The 18,088-nt window shown below is 47.5% G+C and overlaps 2 protein-coding genes across 5 annotated transcripts in view; one reads left to right on the top strand and one right to left on the bottom strand.

The window, feature by feature from the left end:
* Sla (Src like adaptor) overlaps positions 1-17,598 on the top strand; it is a 49,208-nt gene extending 31,610 nt beyond the window's left edge. For all 4 annotated transcript variants that reach the window (XM_057792135.1, XM_057792134.1, XM_057792136.1 and 1 more), the window contains 6 exons: positions 5,578-5,677; positions 7,188-7,274; positions 9,809-9,912; positions 11,651-11,782; positions 14,139-14,286; positions 15,593-17,598. In XM_057792135.1, the coding sequence (XP_057648118.1) occupies positions 5,578-5,677; positions 7,188-7,274; positions 9,809-9,912; positions 11,651-11,782; positions 14,139-14,286; positions 15,593-15,806 (785 nt within the window). In that variant the 3' untranslated portion in view covers positions 15,807-17,598. The remainder of the gene's footprint in view (positions 1-5,577; positions 5,678-7,187; positions 7,275-9,808; positions 9,913-11,650; positions 11,783-14,138; positions 14,287-15,592) is intronic.
* The window catches only part of Tg (thyroglobulin), a 179,404-nt gene that overhangs the window by 50,513 nt on the left and 110,803 nt on the right, over positions 1-18,088 (bottom strand). The window lies entirely within an intron of this gene.

Genomic DNA, 18,088 nt, shown 5'->3' with positions numbered 1-18,088 from the left:
GTCCTGACTCCCCATGTAATACCCATCAAGAGGTGATTGATAGCTCATCATGGTGCCTCTGTGACAGGAGTAATCGAAGTGTGGTTTGGTGCCTGAGGTGTGCCACACACACTTCTAAGAGCTTTGTGCATACGACAGGAACCATTGCATGCACATACGCATCTCCTGTAAGAATAGCATACCACATGCAAATTCCTTTGCAGTGACGCTTAATTCTTAAAATAGCCCAACCGTATCATCACGATCATCTTCTTCAATTCGCAGTTGAGGAAACTGAGGCCAGGAAGGTTAAGTGAGTCTCCTGAAGTCCACCAGCTCATCAGGGAGAAGGGAAGTTAAACAACTGAGTTACCTGAGATTAATGTCCAGTGTCCCTATTATTCTCTGTCAGATTCTGGGGAAGACTGTGTTCAGAGAGGGTTAGAGTTAGGAGCGATGCCTGCTCATCTAATTCAATGACACAGACATTGCTATTGTGAGAGACCCTGTAAATTAAGCACCAGTCAGATCTTGGTCTGGGTCTTCCTTTCTATAATCATTGACCCCACCCCCTCCTGGAAAATGGGATGACTTTAGAATGAAGTGGATTTAACTTTTGAGTCACTTTACACTAAATGAATGTCATAAAATATAAGTACCCTACCAAACCCATGCTTGTAGATAGTAGGACCCACAGACCTGCCTTACATCCATCAGCAGAGCTTGGAGGGCCTTCCTGCATGTCAGCCTGCAGCTCCATCTGATTGGCTATGTTCGTGTGTTGCTTCCTGACAAAGTTACTGAAAGTCAGGCTTGATGGTGGTGACCTTGGAGATGACTCAAGGGAGCGTGAAAGCAGAAGTTGAAATTATTAAGCTACTTAGCCCTGCAACCACTAGCCACATGGGCTGCCTGCATCAGCTCTGAAGGCTCCCTTGGGTCTGGGCTTTCTCTCTGGAGAATGGAGTGTTGACTGGACAAAAGCTGCAAAGAGAGCTGTATGAAGAGATAGATCTTAGACCTGCAGACTCATGCTGTTCCCTGAACATGCCACTAATTCTCTCCAGCTTTGCCTTCCTCATCCTCCAGATAGGATCAGGTGACCTGTGAGGTCGGGAAGAACATGAGGAAGGGATGGTTACAGCTTTTGCTACAACAAAAGTTGTTGGTGGAGCTTCTGAATAGGTTCTAGCATAGAAAAGAAGCTGTCATAACATACTAAAGAATAATTATGCCTCACAAGTCCGTTCTTTATGAACTAGGTAACATGTGAGTCCAGTAAGCTCTGTCTGGCTCCTTTCTACTCTGGTTCCCTTCCTTACACAATCCATTTCTATATTCTCTTCCCCTACTCACTCACCAGGTATCAGCAAATATTTGGTATTCTGAAATTCCTTTTCCCTTTTACCAAATGGAGTTTGTGTTTATATGGCCTAAAGGTTGTAAGATACCTTTCTCCCATTGCCATTCCTGGAGATGCTCTGGCTGGAACTGGTCTTGATTGTGAAAGAGTATGCTTGTCCTGTGTGGGAATGACCCGTGAGTCACAGGAACCAGCCTTGCGTAATCTACCACAAGGCAGATTTTGTTATTTCCCATTTTTATTTGGGAACTCATCAAGCTCTGATTTGTTTAAGAGCCTTCCTTCAAATTACTGAGCTCTGAAGCAGGGGCATTTGGGTCAGTCTTGATGATGTCAAAGGCTCTGGGCTTCTCGTGGTCAGGACACATTTGTTCTGTGAAACCGAATCCTGATCATGCCCCTCCTTCCTTAGCCCCCTCCTTCCTTAGCCCCCTCCTTCCTTAGCCCCCTCCTTCCTTAGCCCTCTCCTTTTTTAGCCCCCTCCTTCTGCCTCACTCATTATTTGGTTGGATCTAAATGTTCAGCTCTCTGGAAATGGAAACAAAATCCACTTTGTATGTAAGGTAAAGTCCTAATGGAGTTATACCACCCTCCCATTTTGTTTCCAGAAGTCTAGATGCTACCTGTGTATGTCTGCCTAAACAGGTAGCTTAAACTTAGGTCAAAAGATGTCTTGAAGAGAAAATACATTCCCTACTCTCAATATTTATTTTCCTAGGGACCAGAGCTCAGGAAAGACAGAGGGGGCCGTGTAATCTAATTTGCTCACAGTGGCTAGGCTGTTGTCCCTAAGGTTTAGATCAGGCTATGTGACTTCTAGTGATTGGTCCTTTGGTGTTCTGCCTCTGGTGATAAGGGGATGAGGACACATACGACATTCCTAAGAGAATCCTTAGGCTGAAGCCCAAGTTCAAGGCTGTCTTGGTGACATTTCACTGTCATTGCTGTGAAAATATGGCTGTTAGGGAAGCTCCATGAGAAGCTGCCTTGGCTACCGTGAAACCGTAATACCCATAAGCCCCTCCATTTTTCACTGGAACTCTTGCATTCACAATGGGCTTTTGTGTTTTGTTTATTTCTGTTCCACTTTGTTTTCAACATTATAAAGGATAGCTGTGTAACGTTTCACACTTTTAACCCTGACTGTGCAGTGTGCTGGCGTCAAACCCCAAACACCTTGGTAAGCACGGGCTCAATTTCAATGTTCTATTCTTGTCGCAGATAAGAGTTTCTAGGAGTCATTTCTACCCTGTTTGTCATAAGGGGATATGCCAATGAGTACCTCTCTGCCTGGAATACTCTGGAGAGGTAGCACAGAGGACCCCAGGAAAGAGGGTCTGATCCTTGTTGTTTTCTATACACACGTCTGTAATATCCTTTAAGAGGCAGGCTCCGAGCTGGATCCAGGGCTGCATGACACTAAATACTCAAGTTCTCGGTCCTCTCTGAGCTCACAGCCAGGTAAAGTATTCCTCTGACAGTCACACAGATGTGCCAGGGAAACCTTGAGACATTGCTTCGAAGGAGAACCTCAGGTTAAGAATAGCAGAGCATCAGCCCTCTTCTACTGGCTGCAGCTGCTGAGGGGTGGTAGAGGTGAGAGAGAGCCATGGTGACCTGGCAGAGAGACAGCACCTAGAGAGACTTTGGGGTCTGGGAAGTAAGGCAAGCCTAAGAAAGGTATGTCACCCTCTGCTGAGGCAGCCAAGTGAGTAAGAGGCTGTTTCATATTTGAGTACATCAGGCCAGGAAAATGTGTGTCTATCTCAAGAGAATTATCAACCTATAGTGGTTACAGAATAGGAAACCCTTGGTGGGGGTGGGCATGAAAGGTGGCATATCATTAGGTACCCGAACTCTGCAGAGCTAGCCCCGGCAGTTGGGTAGACTCCCAGGGAAGGTTTGTCCCTAATCCCCCACTGTCCTGTGCCTCCCTCTGGACTTGGCCTTTGTCTTACTTAAAGGGAACCTCCAAGTTTGCACAAGCTTCATGCCCCAGAGGCTGGCTCTGCCCCTTATCAGGATTCAGGACCTCTGACTTCAAACCTAATCCAACCTGATAACTGCTTCTGATTTCTGGGGTGGTATCTGGGTCACAAAGAGAAGAACCTCTATTTTAAAATTTCCTAAGGCAGAGTGTGGGGCTCCTTCACCCACAGGCACAGGCAGGCAGTCTCACTGAGCCAAGCTTTCAGGTCTGGGAGAGCTGTTTCTTGGGAGCCCTTCCTCCTCTCCAGTGACTCATTAGGACACTTGCTTTTAGTTTCCTCTCACAAAATTTACATAGTTTATTACCCATGACTCAGTTTCCCCAAATGAACAACATATCTGCATGGACTCTTCCACCGTGATAACAGATTTCTGATTCATTTCCCAATCGGCAGTTAGCGCCTTTCCTGGAACCTTTCTTCATCTCACTCACTCAGCCTCATGTTCAATCTCTCTTTTGGCTTAGTCTGTGTAAGAGATTGAAAAGTTGGCCAGTAGGACCTCCAGACTATGAGAGGTCAGAGCTGCAGTTCTGGTACAGGGGACTACCTCACAGAAAGACGCTTGCTAGGGTCCCATCCTGCACAGCCGAGTACTGAGGTTCTACTGAACTTTCTGTGGCCGGGCACAAGCAACGGCACATGTGACCCTGGGATCTAGGACGTGGTGTCTTATGAAGCAGGACAAGGCTGGCTCAGGATTGGGGCTCAAGGAAGAGCCACGAAATGAAGAAGTAAAAGACGCGACCAAGAAGTGTGGGTTGACACCCAGCTAGCAGATTCAGTGGGTACTGTGTTTGCTGCTTTGTAAGCATGCTGTTCTCCTTGAGTGAACCCCAGCACTAACCTGCATCAGTGCGTATGAGTTATGGAGAACTACAAAGGATGGAAGCCAACGTTGCTTGGCATCAAGAAGGAGATTCGCATTTATCACTGCATCTCTGCAGCCAGCTGGGCTCACACGAACCAAAGGGCATGTACACTTCCCCTTGCAAAACGTCATTAAAATTTCATATATACGTGGGTTCTTATTAGGGGGAGACAGAATTTAGGTCATGCAGAGTCTCAGATGTCAAGTTAAGAAATTGAAATTTTAATGTACCTACATCAGAAAGTACATCAGGTTTCATTTGCCATCGTTGTGGCACTGAAGATCCCTGCTGTCTGGGTGCCTGACATAGTGCCCATCCACCCCAAGAGAAGGGGGCTCTAAACCACAGAGCTTGAGCCTCCTGGCAATGGGGGAGACTCCAAACTGATTAGCCCAACCCTCTTCCGCAAGTGACCACAGGGCCTAGGAAGGGCATCTGAAAAAACAGTACTAAGGGTGTTTTTTTTAAAATCACAATTATACATGTATTTGGTGTATTTTGATCAACTTCACCCCTATTACTTTCTTGTTGGATTCTCCTCCTGTTGGGTGCCTTCTTTCTAACTAGGCCTTCTCTTATCTGTGTTTATCATGCATCCCCTAGTTTAAGTAGGACTACTTGTGTGAGCACAGATGGGGGAATAGTTACAGGAGTTCGGGCAACTTCTCAGTGACGACACCATTGAAGGAAATGGCTCCCTCTCCATAGCAAGCCATTAACTGCCTCAAGGAGTAGTCGGGCCACGTAAGTCCCTCCAAGGAAGAGTCTTTTCATAGCCTTCTGGAATAGGCATTTTCTCACCTGCCATCCCATTTTTATGATGGAAACACTGAGGCTTGTAGACACAGGGCAGACCCTGAAACAAAGCCAGATGGTGTGACTGTAACTTCTAGATCTCTGGCTGGGCACAGTTTTTCAGATGGGAACACTGTGGCCAAGGTGGGCCTGTACGAAGAGCATGTTCTATAGCTGTCAGAGGCCTGGCAGCCTGACTTAGGGACATCTCCATGGAGAAGAGGCCTTGAACACTGGGTGGGAGGGAAGAGAGCTTCAGAAGCACAAACTAGGCAGTTGCAGCGCTTTAGTCCTCAACCTTCCTCATTCTCTGACCCTTTAATACAGTTCCTCATGTTGTGGCGACCCCCACCCATAAAATTATTTTTGCTACTACTTCATAACTGTAATTTGGCAACTGTGATGACTCATAATGTAAATATCTAATAAGCAAGATTTCTGGTGTGGGACCCTCAAATGGGCTGCGACCCACGGATTGAGAACCACTGTTCCAGAGGAAACCCCCCAGCAGCTTCATCTCTCCTTCTTCCCAATTGCCTCCTGTGCCCGGTTAGTCAAAACCCTCTGCTTTGCTTCCTAGGACTTGAAAGCGACTTTCTGGCTGTGCTGAATGATTACCCATCTCCTGACATCAGCCCCCCGATATTCCGGAGAGGAGAGAAACTGCGTGTGATTTCTGAGTGAGTGAGCCTCTCAAAACATGTATATCCCCATCCGTGACTAACACCATCAGATTTTCAGATATGGTCAGTTGTCCAGTTCTATGTGAAAGGGGGGGCAGGTCCTGAGTCTGCTGTGAGCGAAGAAATTTGGTCCCTGCTGTGACCTGTCTTTTGAGTATTCCTAGGACTTTACAGCCAGCCTCCCGTGGCTCCTCCTTCTTTACCAAATAAATCTAAACTCCTTAAGGATGGAGCCCCCTTAGGACAAATCCTGCTTCCCATGCTGAGCTCATCAGTCTCTCAATGTGCCGGAGAATGTTATGCACTAGGGCATGCTGGTAAGAAGAAGCAGGGTCCAAAAACACTGTAGGCGATAATAGTACCACCTTCATTCTTGCCCGCATCTTTAAGCAAGATTTCGAGCAGCCTGTAGCACAAACTAGGAGCTCTGAGTCCTTTGGTTTAGAGTCTCATTCATCGAGACATGCAAACGGATGTTTGGTTATACTTGAGGGGATAAACCAGTACAGGAAGCTTTTGTTTTTGAAACTCTTCAATCGTGCGTATCAGCCGAGGAAATGAACTACTGGTCCCCCAGGGGTGACACTTGTCAGCATGTGAGCAGGTTCCCCAGGTGACTCTCAGTGAGGGAAGATAGTCTGCTGGCTATATAACTTTTAAAGACTAAAATTTTAGTTGAGATAGCTTTGTTGGTAAAATGCTTGCCATGTATGCATAAGGTCCTGAGGTCAGCTTCTTAGAACCCGAAATAAAGAAGCTGGGCAGGCAAGCACACAACTGTCATCTCAGTGCTGAGAAGAAAAAGACAGGCTCTGCTGGCCAGCCAGCCTAGCCTACTTAGCAACTTCCAAGCTAGGGAGGGAGGGAGGGAGGGAGGGAGGGAGGGAGGGAGGGAGGGAGGGAGGGAGGGAGGGAGAGAGGGAGAGGGAGAGGGAGAGGGAGAGAGAGAGAGAGAGAGAGAGAGAGAGAGAGAGAGAGAGAGACTCAGTTTCTGAAAACAAGGTTGGGGCCAGCAAGACAGCTCAGCCTGTAAAGGTTCTTGCTGCACAACCCTGATGACCAGAGTTCAGTCCTGCATGTAAAGGTGAGAGGAGAGAAATAACTACACAGAGTTGTCCTCTGATTTATTCATGCATGCTGTGGTAAGCACATGTCCCCATCCTCTACGTCATTCACACATAGAAACACACACATACACACAGGAATATATACAATAAGTTGAAAATAAAACAAGGTGGACAGTATCTTTAGAAATGACATGCAAGGTTCACTTATGGCCTCCATATGCACATATATGATCACACAACATACCATGACACACACATGTACACACACACACACAATCATACCAGAAACCTAAATATTTAACTAGAGAAATGCAGGTCTGAGTGGCGATGACAGATTTTGAAAGAGGAATGTCCCACACTGCCGTGAGAATTTGATGACCGCATATCTTTGGTTTCGCCATTTGCTCATGCACGGTCCCTTCTCTGCTTTGTCCTGACAGTGAAGGGGGCTGGTGGAAAGCCATTTCTCTCAGCACCGGACGGGAAAGTTATATTCCAGGAATGTGTGTGGCCAGAGTGTACCATGGGTAAGTATATATCTAAATGGCATTGTTTGGTCGTGATGTGTGTGGACGACTCGGGGGTTTAGGGGTGGGGGGCTCTAGCACTGTGTAGTGCAAAGAAGGCATTGCTTATGAATGGAAGTTCATATCCCAGCTCAAGGATAATCCTCCCCACTTTCTGGGCCTTGATCCCTGAGCAGTAAAATGAAGTAAGTTATAATTTCTTGCTTAGACATAGTGCTCCTATCACATACCTGAATACTCCAGCACTGTCTATAGGAAGCACCTCGGTTCAGTACTAACTAAAAGTCAGTCTTTGTGGGTTAAAATCTTGCCTCTGCCACTTCCAGACCATGAGATAATGTAGAAGCTCCATAGCTCTGTGTGCATCCCCAGGTACTGATTACAGTGTAGGATCGTGGGCTAGGGATACAGAATCACACTGCTGAAGTGGAGCTCTCAAAAGAATAGGCGGGTGCTGGAAGTTCAGAGAGCAGACTTCTGTGATCTCGGATTAAAGGCGGCCACAGACAGAGGAGCAGCCAGCACCCTGGGCTCTGTAGGGGAGGAGCAGGCATGTTTGCTCCTGCAGCCAGGCAGGGGCCTCACAGCCCCCTGGGAGGTTGCAGTGGGCTTCGGGTACTACCAAACTCACACCCGACTTCCCTTCTGCCATGGGAGGGCCTTAGGAATGTGGCTACGTCTTGCTAAACCACAGGTTCCTCCTCTGTCAAGCTACCAAGGCCAAACCTCAGTCCAAACATGCGCAGCAGAGAGGAGCTAGGAAGCAAGCAAAGGCCACTATTCAAGCTGTAAAGATTCTGATGTCACAGGCTTCCCCTGGGAAGTTGACATTCAAGCTCTTGATTCCACTGTGGTGATCTTAACCACTTGTACTCAAAGCGGGAAGGTGGACAGAGGAGGCTCCTATGGTAGTCATGTCCAGAGAGACTGGAGTTAGACATTGCTTATAAACCAGGGACTCTGAAGTGCTTGCTCCTTCCTAGAGAACACACACTCACATGCTCCTACATATTCAAGGCACAGGGCTGTTGTAGGAGCTGCGGTGATGAGAACATAGATGATTGACATAATCCTGGCCCTATCAGGCAGCCGCCTAGTAGATGTGATAGCATTTCCCAAAACAGGATTGGAAGAAAGGAAGTGTAGTAAAATGGCTAAGGAATTGTGTGTCCCGCCCCCCCCCCAAAAAGCACAAATTTGCTCCCTCAACTGGTGATGATGACTTGAATAAATTACTTAATCATTCTGGCTTTCGGGCTCTACTTTGGTGCTAGGAGAGAAATCTTGCCTGTTTAGGAGATTTAGGGGAGGGTTAGCCTTCACAGTCTTAATACACTAGCAGTATGCTAAAATAATTCATATCCCTACATATATCCCTACATGGCTCTTATACTGTCTTATTTTCACAGTTGTAAGTAGGACTTTGAGAAGCACTTGCGTGTATAAATGTTTGCCATATGCATTAAAACAAATACATCGTACATTTTTATTACACTTTGTAATAGCAAGAAAATTAAAAATTACAATGTACTATGGTTCTAAGAAGGAAAGCAATCATGGTGCTGAGCACATAGGAAAATGGAACCACTTCTGTACCTGTGATGATCTGGACCCCAGTTCTCAGGGGTGCTCAGCCTGTTTGTGACTTGGGGAATAATGCAGGCAGCAAGACTGAAATGTCACTGCTCTTCACAGCCTGAGTTAGACCTGAGGATTAACAGGCAGTGTCCTTTCTCCCAAACACAGCGCCTGTTAAAGTGGGAAATATGCTGACCATCCACTAACAACACATTTCCCCCTCAGCAGAAAACTGCAAGAGCCCAGTATGAAAAGTAAGAAGAAGCCACTGAATTTGAACACAGATTGTTCTGGCCCAGGGTGTTCTTTGATGAGCCTGTGTGTTACTGGAAGCAGCCCTTCTACCCCTATTGGGCTACTGTAGCGTAGCGGTTGGTTATTCATTCTCACCCTTAAGTGAAAGCAGCCAGAGACATACAAACATGTAAAGGCATTTATGCAGCAGGAGAGAGAGCCACTTGCTCAGTAGCAGGACCACACTGCATGGCTCTCCTTCCCCATGTCCACCCTGTTACTCCCAAACCTACACCAAGTATGATGCCCTAGACACCAAAAGGGAACACGATAGCCCTCTGCTGAGACTGTTTCTTTGGCAGGGAATAGAGGTCTTACAAAGGTGTCTGGCACAGGATAGCACCACATGGTATACAAACCTGATATAACAAGATCAGGGGTCTGCCCTAGTCAGTGCTGAGAAACCAGCCAAGAAATATCAAACCTAGTATATATTCCTAGTCATTCCTTACCTAACACTGGCACAAAGAACTACTCAAAGCACTTCATTTGAAAGATTGCAGAGTGAGTGAGCAAATGAATGAATGAAAGATTGATTTCCCTCATCTATGGAATTTGGGCAGCTTTCTGCGAACTAGCCTTCAACTTTGTGCTTACTGTTTTGTTGGCCAGTCTTAATTTCTTTTTTTGTGGTCACTTAAGACTGTCCTCTTCACTCCTAGCTGGCTGTTTGAAGGCCTGGGCAGGGACAAAGCCGAGGAGTTGCTCCAGTTGCCAGACACGAAGATTGGTTCCTTCATGATCCGAGAGAGTGAAACAAAGAAAGGTGAGCCTTTTTCCTTCACAGGTGGCCTCACAGGGCATCATCTCTCGACTGCCTTGCTATGGATCTCTTCCCCCTCGCTCACATCCATGTAAGCAGAGCCAGTCCCATGGGCAGGATCCTGGTGTCATACCTACCATGAGAGCAGGGGGATAAGGATAGGGCAGGCCACAATCAACTGAGAACCTGAGAGTGGCAGACCTGGGCAGCCTGTTGACACACAGACTAGGGGTAGCCATCCGGGCCTGGCCTGAGCTCACTAGCTCGGTTCCTGTTTACTTCTCTGAACTCTGTGCTCATCTGTGAAGTCGTGGTGAGAGTCAAGTGGAGTATTCAGGGTGTTCTCGCAGCAGTTACCTCTGCACTGGGGTAAAATGGGGCATCTCTGAGAATTAGGGCAAGCAGGTGTGAGCTTGTAAACTCACAGAGATCGCTATCATTCTGATTTCCTGTGACAGTAAAAAGAGAAATAACAAAGTCCTTGCCACTGCTCCAAGCAGGGGCCCCGCAGTACAGTGTCAGCACTGAGTTGCTAGGGGGCTGCCTCTTCTCTTTCAGCCTGGACCCCTTGCCCATGCCCTGCCCATGGCAGGGTGTTAGTTTGGGAAAGTTCTCATCACCTTGCCTGTATGCTTTCCCGGCTTCAAGTCACAGGACCCAAACACTTCACAGTACTCACTCATCCCCAGCATACTCCTTTATTTATAGTCCTGGGTACACACTGTAAAGGGCTACAGCATAAACAAAAATTATGGGATGTAAATGTGTAAGAATGGTTCACATGATTTCCTGTTTGCCAGTGCAAACATGCTTGCCACACTTCTAGTTCCTATCCACATGGCCAGAAGTCACATAGTGGGTGATTCCAAAGCCAGGACTCAAGTGGAACTAGATACATGTGCCCTCACAGTGGTCAGGGGGCTGAGGCTGAGGCCTGCATCCAGGGATGCCATCTCCAGGGAGGTGACTCTGGACACATCACTCAGGTCCAGAGCCTCCTTGTCACCCTCTATACAATATCCAGTAACAGTCTTCCCAGGCCTTTACTGGCAGCACAGACTCAGTGAGAGCAGTGCCTTGCCCTCTCACTGCCCCCAGAGTGAGCCATTTCAGGAGAGCCAAAGGATGGAGCAAGGGGAGAGAGGGGTCCAAACATGACTTTCCACTTGGGGACACCAAGGCTACAAGAGGCGATGGTATCTGCCTGGTATTCTTTTCCTGATGATGCTGAAGGAGAAATCACACCCTTCACAGATTTCTCAGTGACCCAGAACACATGCCAACTGATGCTTGTTCCAAGTTTCTAAGAAATTCTGGCTTAATTAATTAAGGAGCAGAAAGCACGAAGGGTGAAGAACTATGGGATCCTTTTCCTATAGCGTGGTGACATTGGGGATACAGGAATTCTAGGGAACAATAGCTAAAACATCTCAGCCTGCATTTGGAAAGGGTTCAAGGACCACCAAGACTTCATCTGCCCTAATCAAATGCAGGAGATGACAGAATTTACCTCAGAAAGGGCAAGAGGAAAAGCCACTATCCATTCCCTCAGGTCTGGTCAACTCACGTGGAGAAGCTCCATAGTGAACCAGCCTAAAAGATGGGGTGAGGCTGCCCACGGACTAAACACAGAGAGCTCCAAGGGGGCATCATTTTACCTGGATGGTAGAGGATTGGGCAGCCTGTCATCCTTACGTGGAATGCTGTGACTGCCTCCTGATCCCTTCTGTCCCCTTTGCAGGTTTCTACTCGCTGTCGGTAAGACACAGGCAGGTGAAGCATTACCGCATCTTCCGCCTGCCCAACAACTGGTACTACATCTCACCACGGCTCACCTTCCAGTGCCTGGAGGACCTGGTGACTCATTATTCTGGTAAGGGGCAGCCAGGGTCAGTGGGGTGAGCCCTGTGTGCTGGTACTTGACAGTGCCTGGTAGGTGGTGCAGGTCACCGAGAAAAGCCAGAGATTTTCTCCTACCCATGCTGTCACCTTCATAGGCTCAGTTCATTGCCTCAGGTCACATAAGACCATCTGTGCATGCTGCCCGGATGGCAGAATGTCCCCCCTGCATAAACAGAATACACCAGGATGTCCCGTATTCAGTCACAGCCCTGTACTGTAGTCTGACGGGTGCAAAACAATTACAAGTATCACTTCTGTGATGGCCTCAAAGCCAGCAGCTAGCTAAAACTGAAAGAGGAAGGGAGTCCTGGACTTCAACTCCCTAAGCCTAAATGTTGTTTGTGGTATTTGACGCTTCATAACAATTACCTGAGGACTACGCTGACCAGAAATTTTGCATAGAAAACAGCAAATCAGTCACTCACCAGAGCTCTCATGACTGGGAGATGGCACACTACTGGGCTAGGCATACCCACCTCCTCCTGAAATTTCGGTCTACAGCAAGGCTGGTGCAGAACTAGCGCCTTCCCGAAAGACACTCCTGACCATCCGGTGGGCCAATGAGCTACAGCTAGGGGCTCACCTCTGCCAACCTGGTGGCGTGGGGAGTGGGTGGTTGGGAACCTCGATGTTTCCTGTATCTCTTTTCAGATCTCACTGGGAAAGTGGGGTCAAGAACAGAGTTGCTGGGACCAGAGTGAATTATATTATTATATACAATAGCCAACAGGCAGGACAAGGTTACCGATTTTTTACTCCAAGCCATGCACTGCTTTTGGCATGCATCACTGGTCCCACGTCTGTGGATCAGGACTTTTGCTTACATTTCTGTGGTGTTTCTGTTCCATATCCCAAGTACGGGATAGTCTGCTCACTGCATGACGTTGAGACGGAGCCTCAGTGAGGAAAACTGGGTGAGGGCAGCTCAGCCTTTGCCTATGTGACGTTACTCGCTCTGTGTCACATGATGTGCGAGTAGACCTAAAGCAGACCACCCTCAGAGCCCATCTTGCCACATAGTAGAGCTGCACTATCTCTAGGCTTCATGTCTGCCTTATGCCATCGCTCCTTGTCCATCTCCAGCCTCAAAAAGTCACTGCTTGAAATGCACATCCAACCAAATTTTCCCTTCCAGCTCTAGCATCTGTGTCTATGTTAGTGACATGCTGGATTAGCATGATGTCCACCTAGAAACCAGAAGTGTATGTGTGTCGGGGGCGGGGTGTCTGCCACTCTCTACTAGGCTGATGTACTTCCCCAGACAGTTTCCTTTTCTATTGGATGAGAACACCCCAGAAACTCACAAATTAGGTTAAAAGAGGCCACCAGGGATGTAGGGTGCTCAATAAAGCCCTGGGATAAGCAGACGGAAGCCAAGGTATTTGGGTCCTGCTAGAGATTTGCTGACTGTCTGACATCTTAGGCCTCTGGGTCTCCCCAGGGCTGAGGACAGGGCTGGGACCCATGTCCTGAGTAAGGTGACACTGACTCGTTAGGCCTAGGTGTCTGGGACCACAACATCTGTACTTGTAATGATGCCATGCAACAGAGAGACTTGGAATCATGGGAGTTACTTCCTGCCACACTGGGAGAGATGAAACCCTGCAGGCCCAATGCTGTACACCAGTCAAGGGGAGCAACAGCGGTTTTACCTCGTGTTTGTTTTGCTCCTAGGGAATGTGCAGAGTGAGAAGGTCCTCCCTACTCTTGCATCGCCAATTCACTCTCTCTTCCCTTTTACTTTTGCTTTCTCCTCCCTCTTCCTGTATCTGCTCTTTTCACCTGTCTCCTCCTTTGTTCCACTCTCTCGTCCTTTTCCTTCCCTCCTTCTCCCTTTCCTTCTTCTGTCCACGCTTTGTTTGTCTTCCTACCCCGAACGTGTTCGAAGGCCCCTGTGCTGGATACGCTTCCATTCTCTGGCCCAGGCAGGGACAGTTACATGAAATTCTGCCTGCTATGAAAACTCTGCTCTCAAATAGGTGTTTGACAGCTGTTTTCCTGTCATTTCCTTCCCTCCCTTCTGTGACTGGGGAGAGTGAGGCTCAGAGATGTTTGAGGTAACTCACCTAGAGCAAAGTTGAAGCTCAGCCCCGAGTTTGGTTGTCTCTGATTCTACATCTGCTTTCTTTCCATGGCAGTGTAAGCCTAGAGTTTATATTCTTCAGGGCATAGCAACATTGGCCAAGGTCCTTTCCCCTTTGACATCTTGGCCTCAGTTTCCCCATGCCAGTAACCAGAGGTCTATACTGCTCTGGGTCTCTGTTTTGTTCTCCACACTGTCTATGACATTGCTGCATCCCTGATTGTGGTGTCCTTCCATCCAACAGAGGTGGCTGATGGTCTATGCTGTGTGCTCACCACACCCTGCCTGGCACAGAACACACCTGCATCAACAGCTCGCTCATCACCGTGCACCACCTCTGGTTCATCTGTCACCTTGCGCCAGAAGACCTTTGACTGGAAGAGGGCATCCAGGTGTGTGTGTGTGTGTGTGTGTGTGTGTGTGTGTGTCTGTGTGTGTCTGTATACATATATATGCATGCACATGAATGTGTGCCCTCCATGAACACATAGGAGCACCAGATGGGTGTGGTGATATTTTGTTTGTGCTCTAACAAATAAAGCTTGCCTGAAGATCAGAGGGTGGAGCTAGCCACTAGTTAACCATTAGAGGCCAGGCAGAGTTGGCACACACCTTTGATCCAAGCACTTGGGAGGTAGAGACAGGAAGTGATATGACCGGGCAGAGAGAGGAATATAAGGCAGGGGGATTCAGGTCCTCAGCTCTTTTCAGTCTGAGGATTTCATAGAGGTAAGAACTCTGGAGGCCGGCTGCGCTTCTTCTCTGATCTTTCAACATTCACCCCCTAATATCTGACTCCTGGTTTTTATTATTAAGACCAATTAGGATTCACACTACAGATGGGATAACCCCAACATAAGAAAATCACAAGCAAGCACCTGACCTGCTGGCACCCCCATGGGCACCATGAACAAGGGCACAGACTCTGAATTCTGTGAACCCAGAGTGTCACATAGCATATGGTATCCACAGTTTTCTGGAGCTTCAAACATCCCCCAAGTCCATTTTCAATGCAAACACCACATTTTTAACAGAAACATACCACCCTGCTCTTTCTAATGATTAGAATCCAAGACAGTAGCACACAAGTTAATCTGGCATACATTTAATATTTAAAATCTAATTACAAAGCTTAAACATTCCACCTAAATCTTAAGGCAACTCATTCTCTTTGAGTAAGAAATGAAGAAAAGTACCTTGACTAGTTCGTTCCTCTATTCCACTGACAGCTACTGAGTGTTTGGGTGGGTTGTGGGTTGTTATCATTGGGTAGTTCATTAATTGAGCATGGACCCAAGTATCTCATCAGTCAATTTAAAGCAAATGGGAGATCAGAATTGCCCAAGACATGAATGAAATGATGATTTTTTTGTAAATATCATACAGAATGTTGATTAAGGTTTACTGTGGGAAGTTTAAGCACATGAGGAAACAATAGTTCCAAGATTATACAGCATACAAACACAAGAAACAGAATTCAAACCAGTTAGAAAAAGAATAACCTTCTTCTCTTTGTTCTTCTCCTTCCTCTTCCTCCTCATCCCCTTCTTCCTCCTTCTCCTCTTCCTCCCCTTCTTCCTCCTTCTTCTTCCTCTTCTCTTTCTCCACTTCCCTTTTCCTCACACTCTGTCCCCATCACCCACACTGTCTAATGTCTCTCCTCTTTTACTTCCTCTGTCTGAATCTTTCAACACTCAGATTGCAGGGCGATCCAGAAGGGGCAGAGAACCCACTCAGCGTGGATGAATCCCTTTTCAGCTATGGTCTGCGGGAAAGCATCGCATCCTACCTGTCCCTGACAGGAGATGACACCAGCTCCTTTGATCGGAAGAAGAAGAGTCTCTCCCTAACTTACGGTGCCAGCAAACGTAAGAGTTCCTTCTTCGCAGCGCCCCAGTACTTTGAAGATTAATACCCTGGCTGGTACACAAAAGACAAAGGTTTTGACTGCCACCCGGGGTCTTGTGGAAACCAGAGTTCTCTTCTCCCTGGTCATCTTGTGTCTTCGAGAAACAAATGGAAGTCATGCAGAGACTGCCTTTACACAGTGACCAGAGGAACTCTTCCCTGGTGTCTGATCAGTCCTGTGGAGTCAGATCATGTTTGAATCACGATATAATGAGGCAGTGCTTCAAAGAGCCATGTGTGTATGAGTGTGTGTGTGTAAGACAGAACACTCTTGAAAGAGAGTGCATGGAGACTGTCTCCAGCTCACAGTCCAAATGGCCCATCTCTGAGACCCTGCAGATAGCATCCATCTGAGAAAGAGCATGAGGAAGATGGCTTCTTAGGTCTGCAGAGTGACCTCTACGTGGAGCAGAGTGACCTTTAAAGGACCAGTGAGACCTTTGGCCTATGTCTCCTCTCTTCCTAAGGGACCTGCGACACTAAACACTATCCAGAAGGACTTACAGCTCTGATCCAAGCAGGACCTTCTGCATTCAGGTGCACCAAAGCCACATGGGTAGGAGTCATGGGAGAGTATAGGTCAGTGAAGGGGCAGCTGGGAAAGGCAGGTGGCAGCTCTACTGCACGGACTTCTGGGAAAGACAGAATTGCCTCTTCACATCAAAGGCCTCCTCCAGCTACTGGGGTCCTGTGTTGTTCCAGAACCTGCATTCCTTATGCCTATTGGCAGAGGCCACTGTGCTGAGGTTAAATGGGAATAAAGGAGGCATGCATAGCATCCCTTAATGTTGGGCTTCTAGCAGGGGCAGAGAGATGGGCAGAACAGCAGAATGGAACAGTGGTTGGGAAACAGGAGGAAGCCTCATGGTTATAATGAGCTAGGGACAAGTAAGGGTTACCTAAGGGGCTCTTGTTCCCATGGATCTGGTGGGAATACAAAGACTGTTGGACCAAGTAGATTAGTAAAGGTTAGGTTTTTTTTTTTTTTTTAAAGGAGACAGATGGGCTTTAATGAGTTAATTTATCCTGTATATTTTAATCTAAGAAGGACTGGTATCTGCATGAATAAGAATGCCCATTTCTGGGGAAGGGGGGCTGGAGAAGCTGGATGCTGCCATATAGGATTGAGAAACGAGAGAAAACTCACAGGGCACTCAGGAAAGAGAAGCCTCCTTCCAGTCTCATGCTACCTCTTTCCTGGCTGGGAGGCAGGCTAGCTGTGGCTCATTCCTCCCTGTTTATCAAAGGTATTCTTTGTAAGAGGGACGCAGCGAGGATTTGTCACCCATCCTGTGCACACGCCTGTACTCGCCCTGCACAGGGCAAAGCATATGCATTGGCATGATGTCACCTATTGTCCTGTCCAGTGTTTTATACCAGGAGGCTTGTGTGGTCTCCCCCAAAGGCTATTTCAAAGAGATTGGCCAGTGTGTGAGAAACAAATGTCACACAAGGTCAACGACTTCTGCATGAGGCCACGATCTCCGGCTCCTGCTACGTCAGCTCACTATCTTCTATGCTGTCTTCTGTTGTGGTCCATGTGATTGGAACTTTGGGAGTACTTCTAAGTGGGAAGCATTACACTTTGCTCAATTATGTATTTATTCCTGATTAAAGTAAAACACACTTATTTAACCATGGATGAAGGACCTGTGGGTTGGGAAGCATGAATATGCCTCTCTGGAGTTTACAGACTTTGGTTTTCAAAGAAGAGATCAACCGAAGGATGGGAATAAAGGCCAACAAGAGATACCTTTATGGCTGGGGGTCCCCATCTCACTTCATGTGAGTAGACAAAGGAGGGCTCAAGAAGGAGAGGTTTCTTGTGGTCATGACATCAACTACCATCACTTGAGCTACTCAGTCTTCTGAGAATTTCTTTCCACAAACATTATCTGGGCACCTGTTCAACTTAACTGTTGAGGCTTGTGGCTGTGGAGGTCCCTAACATCACATAGCAGGATGCCCCTAACAAAGAAGACACTTTCTGAGGGAGGGGTGGTGGTGCTATGCCAAAATTGCATTTCCATACAGCCACGACTCTCCATATGGATACTGAGGCAGGAGCAACGGATAGCTGCGCAAAGATTTAGCATGCACAATCCAGGGAAACAGTCAGCAGGGCAGGTCCTGCAGGCTTGAGCGAGTCTGTAGCTCAAATGCTCCAAGAGAACAAAGGGATGCATGGGTGAGCCTGAGGGGTGGGGCAATAAAAGCATCATCCAGAAGGAGGAGTCTGTAGGCCCTGAAGGCGTAGAGCCTAACCTGTGAGTGGGAGGAAGACAG

This window comes from Chionomys nivalis, chromosome 17 (genome assembly GCF_950005125.1).
Source record: "Chionomys nivalis chromosome 17, mChiNiv1.1, whole genome shotgun sequence".
Lineage (NCBI taxonomy): Eukaryota > Metazoa > Chordata > Mammalia > Rodentia > Cricetidae > Chionomys > Chionomys nivalis.
This window is presented reverse-complemented; position numbering and strand designations above follow the sequence as displayed.